At 51.7% G+C, this 12,327-nt stretch overlaps 1 protein-coding gene across 2 annotated transcripts in view; it reads right to left on the reverse strand.

Annotated features, from left to right (window-relative positions):
• The window catches only part of fxn (frataxin), a 40,224-nt gene extending 28,464 nt beyond the window's left edge, over positions 1-11,760 (reverse strand). For both annotated transcript variants that reach the window (XM_072517409.1, XM_072517410.1), the window contains exon 1: positions 11,527-11,760. In XM_072517409.1, the coding sequence (XP_072373510.1) occupies positions 11,527-11,658 (132 nt within the window). In that variant the 5' untranslated portion in view covers positions 11,659-11,760. The remainder of the gene's footprint in view (positions 1-11,526) is intronic.
• Positions 11,761-12,327: the final 567 nt, after the last annotated feature.

Below are 12,327 nucleotides of genomic sequence, written 5' to 3' on the forward strand. Positions count from 1 at the left end.
TCCGGGTTTGGTGGGTAGCAGCTTGGATTGGATGTGTAATGGAGTTAGGGATGAGGAATTAACATTTGGACTATGGTGCTATCAAATTTCTAATCTACTGAAGGAATCCAGGCAGTTTTACTTAAGCAAATCCTATTGTACTGAAGTTATAAATATTGCAACAGGTCAGATTTCTTGACTCTCTGCACAGCAGCGAGTGCAATCCAAAAGCTATGTGAAACATTTCAATCCTTCATACTTTCCTTGGTGTGTTCACATGTTTCTACAGGTAAAAATATCCGCGGAATAGACACAACATGGGGCAAAATGTGTCACTTTCGGTCGTGTGCAAGCAGAACACCTAATAGCCCAAAGTATTCTTTGGGATAACAAAGAAAAGTACAGCACAGGAACAGGCCCTTCGGCCCTCCAAGTCTGCGCCGACCATGCTGCCCGTCTAAACTAAAATCTTCTACACTTCCGGGGTCCGTATCCCTCTATTCCCACCCTATTCATGTATTTGTCAAGATGCCCCTTAAACGTCCTTATCGTCCCTGCTTCCACCACCTCCTCCGTCAGCGAGTTCCAGGCACCCACTACCCTGGATAAGCTATTTTGCATTGGGAGTGGGTTTATACAGTGCATTTCAAGTGCAGTAATTCTAGAAAGAAAAAAACACCTAGAGAGATACACTGTGTGGCTGAGGTGCATCTGCCTCGAGCAACACTGTCTGTGTGAAGCTCCATCTGGTGGAACATAAGAGCATCTCCGAGAAATGCGCTGACCCGGAAAGGTTGTCGGTAACTGGACACCACAGATTTAAAGTCATTGACAAAAGAGCCATAGGTGAGATGAATGAAGCCAGTGAGTTCTTATGATTTGGAATGCACAGAGAAGCTTTCAGAGTGGAATTAGATAAATATTTGAAGGGGAAAATATGCAGCGCTATGGGGAAAAGAGCAAGGTGGTTTGGAATTAATTGGATATTCCTTTTAAAGAGTCAGTTGTTGGCTGAGAACATTCTTTCCCCGTGAGACTGGAGACATCTGATAGCTGAAAGCATCTTTCTGGAAATGCTGTTGCTGTGATGGGTGGAGTTTTAGATCTGTGCTGCTGCTGATGAATTGCTCTCTGATGAAGATAGTCTGTGTGACTCCCTCTGGTGGAATATTACAGTTTTCCAAGGAGGACTTTGAAAGACACATTTGTTGGACTTCCGGGTGCGGCGATGACCAGCTAAGTCGCACGTTTCGGCAGCTCCCGTTGGAACGGACTTTTGGGCTCTTAATAGGAGCCCCAACGGCAATTTAAACGGCCAAAAACACTGTGCGGTAAACCAGAAGGGAATCCCCCCGGACACGCATGGATACGGGAGAGGATAGCGGTCGGATTGCGGAGGATCCTCTGGAGCAGCGGCAAGGAAGGGAAGCTCAAAGCAAGATGGCGTCGGAGGGTGGCCGCTTGTTATGGGGCCCGGACCAACACGAGTTCTTGCAGCGCTGTGTGGAAGAGCAGAAAAAGGAGTTGAAGGAGGAGCTGTTGGCCCCGATATTACAGGCGATTGAAGGGCTAAAGGAGGAGCAGAGGACCCAAGAGCTGGAGCTTCGGGTCGTGAAGGCAAAGGCTGCTGAAAACGAAGACGAAATACAGGGCCTGGTAGTGAAGGCAGAGACGCACGAGGCACAGCACAAAAGGTGTGTGGAAAGGTTGGAAGTGCTGGAGAATAACTCGAGGAGGAAGAATTTAAGGGTCTTCCCGAAGGCGCAGAAGGGGCGGACGTCGGGACATATGTGAGCACGATGCTTCACTCGCTAATGGGATCGGAGGCCCCGACGGGCCCTTTGGAGGTGGAGGGAGCTTATCGAGTTTTGGCACGAAGACCGAAGGCTGGAGAAATACCCCGAGCTATAGTGGTGAGGTTTCTCCACTATAATGACAGAGAGACGGTCCTCAGATGGGCGAAGAAAACTCGGAGCTGTAGGTGGGAGAACGCGGTGATCCACGTATACCAGGATTGGAGTGCGGAGGTGGCGCGAAGGAGGGCAAGTTTTAATCGGGCTAAGGCGGTGCTTCACAAAAAGAAGATCCAGTTTGGAATGTTGCAACCGGCGAGATTGTGGGTCACACACCAAGGGAAGCACCACTACTTTGAGACGGCAGAAGAGGCGTGGACATTCATTGTGGACGGGAAGCTGGAATAGTCTGGCGAGAGAAAGAACTTTTGGGACAAAGTGGTGGGGTGATTATGTGGGGCGAGAAAAAGGGGGGGGGGAGATGGTTTTTTTCAATTTGTTAGTTTTGCGATCCTGTAACTTTTCTCTCTTCCCCATGTTGGGGGGGGGGGGGAGTATGAGGAACTGTGGGCACCGGCCATTAGGGGCGGGCCGAGTGGGAAACGCGGGCTTTATTCCCGCGCTATGGTAATTATGGCGGGAACAGGGACACAGGAAGGAGGGGGCCTCGCACAGTGGGGGCCGAGGACAAGGGGGGAAGCCGAGGTCAGCCAGAGTTCGCTGACTTCTGGGAGCAACATGGGGGTGCAACTACGCTAGAAAGGGATCTAGCGGAGGGGGGGATAACTGGGTTGCTGCTGCTAAGGAGAAGGGGGAGCTGTTATGGGATGGGGTGGTCGAGGCGGGAGGGCGCCGTCGGGGGGATATACGGGTACGTGGGAACCGGGTGAGGAGCTGGGTTAAAAAAGGGGATTGCTAGTCGACAGGGGGGTGGGGGGGGTAAAGAGCCCCCCAACCCGGCTGATCACATGGAACGTGAGAGGGCTGAACGGGCCGATTAAAAGGGCACGGGTACTCGCACACCTAAAGAAATTAAAGGCAGATGTGGTTATGCTGCAGGAGACGCATCTGAAACTGATAGACCAGGTCAGACTACGTAAAGGATGGGTGGGGCAGGTGTTTCATTCGGGTTTAGATGCGAAGAACAGGGGGGTGGCTATTTTAGTGGGGAAACGGGTACTGTTTGAGGCAAAGACCATAGTGGCGGATAGTGGGGGTAGATATGTGATGGTGAGTGGCAGATTGCAAGGGGAGGCGGTGGTTCTGGTGAACGTATATGGCCCGAACTGGGATGATGCAAATTTTATGAGGCGTATGTTGGGACGTAGCCCAGACCTGGAGGCGGGCAAATTGGTAATGGGGGGAGACTTCAATACGGTGCTTGATCCAGGGCTGGACCGGGAGGAGGCCGGCAGCGGCCAGGGTACTCAAGGACCTCATGGAACAGATGGGAGGGGTAGACCCCTGGAGATTTATTAGGCCTAGGAGTAAGGAGTTCTCATTTTTCTCCCATGTTCACAAAGTATACTCACGGATAGACTTTTTTGTCTTGGGAAGGGCACTGATTCCGAAGGTGACAGGGACGGAATATACGGCCATAGCCATTTCGGACCACGCTCCACATTGGGTAGACCTGGAGGTAGGAGAGGAAAAAGAACAGCACCCACTCTGGAGAATGGATATGGGCTTGTTGGTGGATGAGGGGGTATGTTTAAGGGTGAGGGGGTGCATCGAAAGGTACTTGGAGCTTAATGACAATGGAGAGGTTCAGGTGGGAGTGGTCTGGGAGGCGTTGAAGGCAGTGGTTAGAGGGGAACTGATATCCATAAGGGCACATAAAGGGAAGCAAGAGGGTAAAGAAAGGGAGCGATTGCTGAAAGAACTTTTGAGGGTGGACAGGCAATATGCGGAGGCACCGGAGGAGGGACTGTACAGGGAAAGACAAAGGCTACATGTGGAATTTGACCTGCTGACCACGGGTAAGGCAGAGGCACAGTGGAGGAGGACACAGGGTGTACAATATGAGTATGGAGAGAAGGCGAGTCGGCTACTGGCCCACCAATTGAGGAAGAGGGGAGCAGCGAGGGAGATAGGTGGGGTGAGAGATGAGGAGGGAGAGATGGAACGGGGAGCGGAGAGAGTGAACGGGGTGTTCAAGGCATTCTATGAGAGGTTATATAAGGCTCAGCCCCCGGAAGGGAAGGAGGGAATGATGCATTTCCTGGATCAGCTGGAATTCCCTAAGGTGGAGGAGCAGGAGAGGGCGGGACTGGGAGCACAGATTGAGGTGGAGGAGGTGGTAAAAGGGATTGGGAGCATGCAGGCGGGGAAGGCCCCGGGACCGGACGGATTCCCGGTGGAATTTTATAGGAAGTATATGGACCTACTGGCCCCGCTTTTGACGAGAACCTTTAATGAGGCCAGGGAAAGGGGGCAGCTGCCCCCGACTATGTCGGAGGCAACGATATCGCTCCTTTTGAAGAAGGAAAAAGACCCGCTGCAGTGTGGGTCCTACAGGGCCATTTCCCTTTTAAATGTAGATGCTAAGCTCCTGGCTAAGGTGATGGCGACGAGGATAGAGGACTGTGTCCCGGGGGTGGTCCACGAGGATCAAACTGGGTTCGTTAAGGGGAGACAGCTGAACACGAACATACGGAGGTTGCTAGGGGTAATGATGATGCCCCCACCAGAGGGGGAGGCGGAGATAGTGGTGGCGATGGACGCCGAGAAAGCATTTGACAGAGTGGAGTGGGATTACCTGTGGGAGGTGCTGAGGAGATTTGGTTTTGGAGAAGGGTATATCGGATGGGTACAGCTGCTGTATAGGGCCCCGGTGGCGAGCGTGGTCATGAACAGACAGAGGTCTGACTACTTCCGTCTTCATAGAGGGACGAGGCAGGGGTGTCCCCTGTCTCCGTTACTGTTTGCATTGGCGATTGAGCCCCTGGCTATAGCACTGAGGGGCTCCAGGAAGTGGAGGGGAGTACTCAGGGGAGGAGAAGAGCACCGGGTATCCTTGTATGCAGATGAATTATTGCTGTATGTTGCGGACCCAGTGGAGGGGATGCCTGAGATAATGCAGACACTCAGGGAGTGTGGGGAATTTTCGGGGTATAAATTGAATATGGGGAAGAGTGAGTTGTTTGTGGTGCATCCGGGGGAGCAGAGCAGGGGAATAGATGACTTACCGCTGAGGAAGGTAACAAGAGATTTCCGGTACTTAGGGATTCAGATAGCCAGGAGTTGGGGAACCTTACATAGGCTTAATTTAACAAGATTGGTGGAACAGATGGAGGAGGATTTCAAGAGATGGGACATGGTGCCCCTGTCACTGGTGGGTAGGGTGCAGACGGTCAAAATGGTAGTCCTCACGAGATTCCTTTTTGTGTTTCAGTGTCTTCCGGTGATGGTCACGAAGGCTTTTTTCAAGAGAATTGAGAAAAGTGTCATGAGTTTTGTGTGGGCCGGGAAGACCCCGAGAGTGAGGAGGGGGTTCTTGCAGCGTAGCAGGGATAGGGGGGCCTGGCACTACCGAGCCTAAGTGAATACTACTGGGCCGCCAATATCTCAATGGTGTGTAAGTGGATGGGAGAAGGGGAGGGAGCGGCGTGGAAGAGATTGGAGATGGCGTCCTGCAAAGGAACCAGCTTACAAGCAATGGTGACGGCGCCGTTGCCGTTCTCCCCGAAGAAATACACCACAAGTCCAGTGGTGGTGGCAACACTAAAAATTTGGGGGCAGTGGAGACGACATAGGGGAAGGACGGGAGCCTCGGTGCGGTCCCCGATAAGAAATAACCATAGGTTTGTCCCGGGGAGAATGGATGGGGGATTTGGAGCATGGCAGAGAGCTGGGGTTGTGCAACTGAGAGATCTGTTCGTAGACGGGACGTTTGCGAGTCTGGGAGCGCTGACGGAAAAATATGGGTTGCCCCAAGGGAATGAATTTCGATACATGCAACTGAGGGCTTTTGCGAGGCAGCAGGTGAGGGAATTCCCGCAGCTCCCGACGCAGGAGATTCAAGATAGAGTGATCTCAGGGACATGGGTGGGGGATGGTGGGGTGTCGGATATATACAGGGAAATGAGGGACGAGGGGGAGATCATGGTGGATGAGCTGAAGGGGAAATGTGAAGAAGAGCTGGGGGAAGAGATTGAGGAGGGGCTGTGGGCTGATGCCCTACGTAGGGTAAACTCATCGTCCTCGTGCGCCAGGCTAAGCCTGATACAATTCAAGATTTTACACAGGGCGCATATGACCGGAGCAAGGCTCAGTAAATTTTTCGGGGTAGAGGATAGGTGTGGGAGATGCTCGAGAAGCCCAGCAAACCACACCCACATGTTTTGGTCATGTCCGGCACTACAGGGGTTCTGGGTGGGGGTGGCAAAGTTCCTTTTGAAGGTGGTGGGGGTCCGGGTCGTGCCAGGCTGGGGGTTGGCTATATTCGGGGTTGCAGAAGAGCCGGGAGTGCAGGAGGCGAAAGAGGCTGATGTCTTGGCCTTTGCGTCCCGAGTAACCCGGTGAAGGATATTGCTTATGTGGAAGGAAGCCAAACCCCCGGGCGTGGAGACCTGGATAAATGACATGGCAGAGTTTATAAAACTAGAACGGATAAAGTTCGCACTAAGGGGTTCGGCTCAAGGGTTCACCAGGCGGTGGCAACCGTTCATTGACTACCTCGCAGAACGATAAAGGAAATGGGAAGGTAACAGCAGCAACCCAGGGGGGAGGGGAGGGGAGGGCCCGGGCGGGTCCTCAGGGGTGTTTTTGTATATATATTTGTATTAGGCTATGTATATTGGATGGTTTGATTTTATTTTTGGAGAGTTATTATTTTTGATATGGCAGTTGCCATTTAGTTTATGTATTATTTATTTATTTGTTAAAAACGGCCACTGTTATTTATACTGTTTTACTGTTGTAAAAAGGAAAACCTTTGTATTGTCTTGTTTGGCCAAAAAATTTGAATAAAATATATTTTTTTAAAAAAGAAAGACACATTTATTACTGCCGATTTTAAAAACGGAAGATTTGTTTCCCCCGTGTTATTATACTTGGCATCAGAATAGGTCAGAGCACAGGATCCATGGGTAAATTCAGAGAAAAATCTGAAATTTGAGCATCCCGAAAGGTACAATCAAAAGATTAATGTCACGGTTAAGGTAAACTATAACTCATATTCAACACAGAATTCAAATCTTCTTGGGTGCTTCCCAGACGTATAATCAGACCAAAATGAATGTCAAACCAATGTAGGAGGTATTAGGACGGAGTCCAAAAGTGTGGTCACAAAGAAGGCGTTAAAGCAGAATCATAAAATTGTGCTCTTAATGGGATTCTAGTGGATAGCATTCTCTGATCTTTTAATCAGAAGGCTGTGGGTTCAATCTAGGGGCAGTACGGTAGCATTGTGGATAGCACAATTGCTTCACAGCTCCAGGGTCCCAGGTTTGATTCCCGGCTTGGGTCACTGTCTGTGCGGAGTCTGCACATCCTCCCCGTGTCTGCGTGGGTTTCCTCCGGGTGCTCCGGTTTCCTCCCACAGTCCAAAGATGTGCAGGTTAGGTGGATTGGCCGTGCTAAATTGCCCTTAGTGTCCAAAATTGTCCTTAGTGTTGGGTGGGGTTACTGGGTTATGCAGATAGGGTGGAGGTGTGGACCTTGGGTGGAGTGCTCTTTCCAAGAGCCGGTGCAGACTCGATGGGCCAAATGGCCTCCTTCTGCACTGTAAATTCTATGATATCTATGATATCCACACACCAGATACCTGAGCACAAATTCCACATTGACACTCCCAGTGCAGCAGAGGGACTGCTACAGTGTTAGGAGGTGTCATCTTTCAGATGAGATGTTAAACCAAGGACATACAAGATATTGTAGCCAACATTTTGAAGAGCAGGTGAGTGCTCCTCAGTATCCTGGCCAATATATATTCCTCAACTAACCTCACAAACAGATGATATGATCTGGTCATTATCACATTGATGTTTGAGGGCGCTTGTTGTGTACAAATTGTTGCTGCATTTCCTTATTATCAACAGTGACTGGACTTCATTGACTGTAAAGTACTTTGGGATACATAAATACGTAGAACATACAGTGCAGAAGGAGGCCATTCGGTCCATCGAGTCTGCACCGACCCACTTAAGCCCTCACTTCCACCCTATCACCATAAACCAATAACCCCTCCTAACCTTTTGTGGACACTAAGGGGAATTTTAGCATGGCCAATCATCTAACCTGCATGTCTTTGGACTGTGGGAGGAAACCAGAGCACCCGGAGGAAACCCACGCAGACACGGGGAGAACGTGCAGACTCCACACAGACAGTGTGAAACAAAGGTTATTGATGAAGCAGCTGGATGGGCCGAGGACACTACCCTGAGGAACTCCTGCAGTGATGTCCTGGGTCTGAGATGATTGACCTCCAACCACCACAACCATTTTCCTTTGTGTCAGATATGATTCCAACCAATGGAGGGTTTCTCCCCATGATACCCATTGACTCCAGTTTTACTCGAGCTCCTTGATGCCAAACGTGGTCAAATGCTTCCATGATGTCAAGGGCAGTCACTCTCATCTCACCTCTGGAATTCAGCTCAGTTTGAACCAAGGCTGCAATGAGGTCAGGAGCTCAATGACCCCGGCGGAATCTAAACTGAGCGTCTTTGAGCAGGGTATTGCTGAGTAAGCATGGCTTTTAGCACAGTTGATGAAGCTTTTCATCACTTTGCTGATGATCGAGAATAGACTGATGGGGTGGCTGGATTGGATTTCTTGCGTACAGAATGTACCCGGGCAATTTTCCACAGTACTGCACTGTCAGAGGGACAGTACTGAGGGAGTGCCGCACTGTCAGAGGGACTGTACTGTGGGAGTACTGCATTGTCAGAGGATCAGTACTCACGGAGTGCTGTACTGTCAGAGGGTCAGTACGGAGGGAGTGCTATAATTGCCAGAGGATCAGTACTGAGGGAGTGCTGCATTGTCAGAGGGTCAGTACTGAGGGGAGTGCTGCATTGTCAGAGGATCAGTACTGAGGGAGTGCTGCACTGTCAGAGGGTCAGTACTGAGGGAGTGCTGCACTGTCAGAGGGTCAGTACTGAGGGAGTGCCGCAGTCAGAGGGACTGTATGTGGGAGTACTGCACTGTCAGAGGGTCAGTGCTGAGGGAGTGCTGCACTGTCAGAGGATCAGTACTGAGGGAGTGCTGCACTGTCAGAGGATCAGTACTGAGGGAGTGCTGCACTGTCAGAGGGTCAGTGCTGAGGGAGTGCTGCACTGTCAGAGGATCAGTACTGAGGGAGTGCTGCACTGTCAGAGGATCAGTACTGAGGGAGTGCTGCATTGTCAGAGGATCAGTACTGAGGGAGTGCTGTGCTGTCAGAGGGTCAGTAGGGAGGGAGTGCTATAATTGCCAGAGAATCAGTACTGACGGAGTGCTGCACTGTCAGAGGATCAGTATTGAGGGAGTGCTGCATTGTCAGAGGGGAGTGCTGCCCTGTCAGAGGGACTGTACTGTGGGAGTACTGCACTGTCAGAGGGTCAGTGCTGAGGGAGTGCTGCACTGTCAGAGGATCAGTACTGAGGGAGTGCTGCACTGTCAGCGGATCAGTACTGAGGGAGTGCTGCACTGTCAGAGGGTCAGTGCTGAGGGAGTGCTGCACTGTCAGAGCGTCAGTACTGAGGGAGTTCCGCACTGTCAGAGGGACTGTACTGTGGGAGTACTGCACTGTCAGAGGGTCAGTGCTGAGGGAGTGCTGCATTGTCAGAGGGTCAGTACTGTGGGAGTGCTGCACTGTCGGAGAGTCAGTACTGAGGAAGTGCTGCACTGGCGAAGGGACAGTACTGAGGGAGTGTCGAACTATCAGAGGGTCAGTACTTAGGGAGTGCTGCACTACCAGAGTATCAGCACTGAGGGAGTGCTGCACTGTCAGAGGGTCAGTACTGAGGGAGTGCTGCACTGTCAGAGGGTCAGTACTTAGGGAGTGCTGCACTACCAGAGTATCAGCACTGAGGGAGTGCTGCACTGTCAGAGGGTCCTACATTACCTCAGTCCCTTCTACTTCACTGGTTGTCAGGCTTTGGGATCTCTGGTGCTTGTGAAAAGAACCATATGAATGCAATTTTGTTTTACACATCAGAGATGGAAGATGTGGACTCGAGATTTAAAATCAAGGCTGAAAGTTGGCATGTCTGACAGTGCAGCAGTTAATCAGTACTGTACTGTGTCAGTATGGATTGTGTGATGAAGTCTCTGGGTGGTTAGGGGTGATTTGAGTGGGAGGTTTGTACAGAGTAGTGGTGTTAGCTATAGCACTCCCACTTTGCAATCAGGAGGTTGTCGACTCCAGCCCCCATGCCAGAGACTTGAGAAGACAATCATTGTGACATTTCTGTCGCTGCGTTGTCAAAGGTGAGGTGAGAGAGACTGCCTTAGACAACAAGGCAGCACGGTAGCCTAGTGGTTAGCACAGTTGTTTCACAGCTCCAGGGTCCCAGGTTCGATTCCCGCTTTGGGTCACTGTTTGTGCGGAGTCTGCACGTTCTCCCCGTGTCTGCGTGGGTTCCTCCGGTTTCTTCCAACGATCCAAAGGTGTGCAGGTTAGGTGGATTAGCCATGCTAAATTGCCCTTGGTTTACGGGGATAGGGTGGAGCTTAGGTGGGTTTAAGTGGGGTGCTCTTTCCAAGAGCCGGTGCAGACTCAATGGGCCGAATGGTCTCCTTCTGCACTGTCAATTCTATGATATTTGACCGACTGTGGCTCTAGCAAAACTGAAGTCAATGGGAATCACGGGGAAAACACTCCAAAGGTGGCAGCTCACCACTCATTGTCATAGGTAATTTGGGGTGGCAATAAATGTTGGCCGTACCAGCAGCAATCACAACACGTGAATGAATCTGAAATGGGCACCAATGTTGGAGTGAGACATTAAACTAGGACCCTGTCTGCCATCTCAGGTGAAAGTAAAGGTGCAACATTTTGAAGAACAAGGAAGTTATCATTGGCATTTTGGCCAATATTTATCACGCAATCATCATCTGTCAAATAAATCATAGATCATAGAACATTACAGCGCAGTACAGACCCTTCGGCCCTCATGATCTGACATTGCTATTTGTGGAATCTAGCTGTGTGCAAATTGCTATGTTTCCCACTAACAAGTTGAAGGAAATGCTTCAATGGCTGTAAAACAGGTGGGGCGTACTATATTGACACTACAGGTTTTCTCATAAAGAGTAACACAAAATGATCTGTAAATCCCAACTTATTTTTACAAAGAATCATACTGCTCAAAAGTTACACACTTCAGTGGATTGTAATGTGGCCCTCTTTATGCACTTTTGTTCTGGTGGGGGGAATGGGGGTTCCAAGAGGCGGTTGGTGGGGGGCCAGCACAGACAGAAGGGGCCCAATGGCCTCGGGCTGACGTGGTGCTTTGGTCACATGACCAGACGCCGGTCAACCGCCCGGCCCACCAATTGGTCGTCCATGCCAACCAATCAGGAGAACCAGTGACCGGGCGGTGACCAATCCGGTTGGGCGAAGGGGAGACAGGGCGGGTCCACGGCCTGATGGGCAGGCCAGGAAGCCAATGGGAAGGCGACAATCCAATCCATCACGTGGGCACAGGTTGGCGGAGGGACCAATGGGACGTCGGCGAGCACAGGGGCGGGGCCCTGCGGCGCGAGCCCGACTTCAAATCGACAACGGCCGCCCCGAGGCGCAGTATTCCCGAGGCACAGTACTCACTGGCGCTAATGTGCTGAGGGAGGCGGGCTGGATCTCCGGGGCCGCCGCCGCCGCTGCCGCTCTTGGGGGTCTGCTGAAGTGGCGGACTGAAGAGCGGAGGCAGAGCCGCCCTCGGCTCAGAAGACACGCCATCGGGCAGCTGGGAGTCCCGGGACGTCACAACTGGCGCTCGGCCGCCAGTTGAGCGGGGAGGCCGAGCGGGGCCGCGGTGCGGACGTCAGGGGGATAGGCGGGGCCACGGGGCGGACGTCAGGGGGAGAGGTGGGGCCACGGGGCGGACGTCAGGGGGAGAGGTGGGGCCACGGGGCGGACGTCAGGGGGAGAGGTGGGGCCACGGGGCGGACGTCAGGAGCAGGGGGCGTGGCTGGTGCGTGCTGACTCGGAGGCGTGGTTTCTGCTGGCCAATGGGCAATGGGGCTGAATTGTCTTATTGAATGGCGCAGCAGGCTTGAGGGGCTGAATGGTCTTGTCCTGCCCCTATTTCATATAATTACACAGGAAAGAGTAGGCCATTCGGCCCCTCCACGCCTGCTTATGTTTGGACCCCGCAGAACAATACTTTTGACTATACCTTGGTACACGTGACAATAAATCCAATCCATTCAATATGATCGTGGCCGATCCTCTAGCTCGAAGCCACGCTATCCCCATACCCCTTGACACCTTTTGAGTCTAGAATCCTCCACCGCCTCCTGTGGTAGAGAATTTCACAGGTTCACCACCCCCAAGTAAGGAGATTTCTCCTCATCTCAGTCCTGAAACTGACCCCTTGTTCTAGACCCTCCAGCCAGAGGGGTCAAC

This window comes from Scyliorhinus torazame, chromosome 9 (assembly GCF_047496885.1).
Source record: "Scyliorhinus torazame isolate Kashiwa2021f chromosome 9, sScyTor2.1, whole genome shotgun sequence".
Taxonomy (NCBI): Eukaryota; Metazoa; Chordata; class Chondrichthyes; order Carcharhiniformes; family Scyliorhinidae; genus Scyliorhinus; species Scyliorhinus torazame.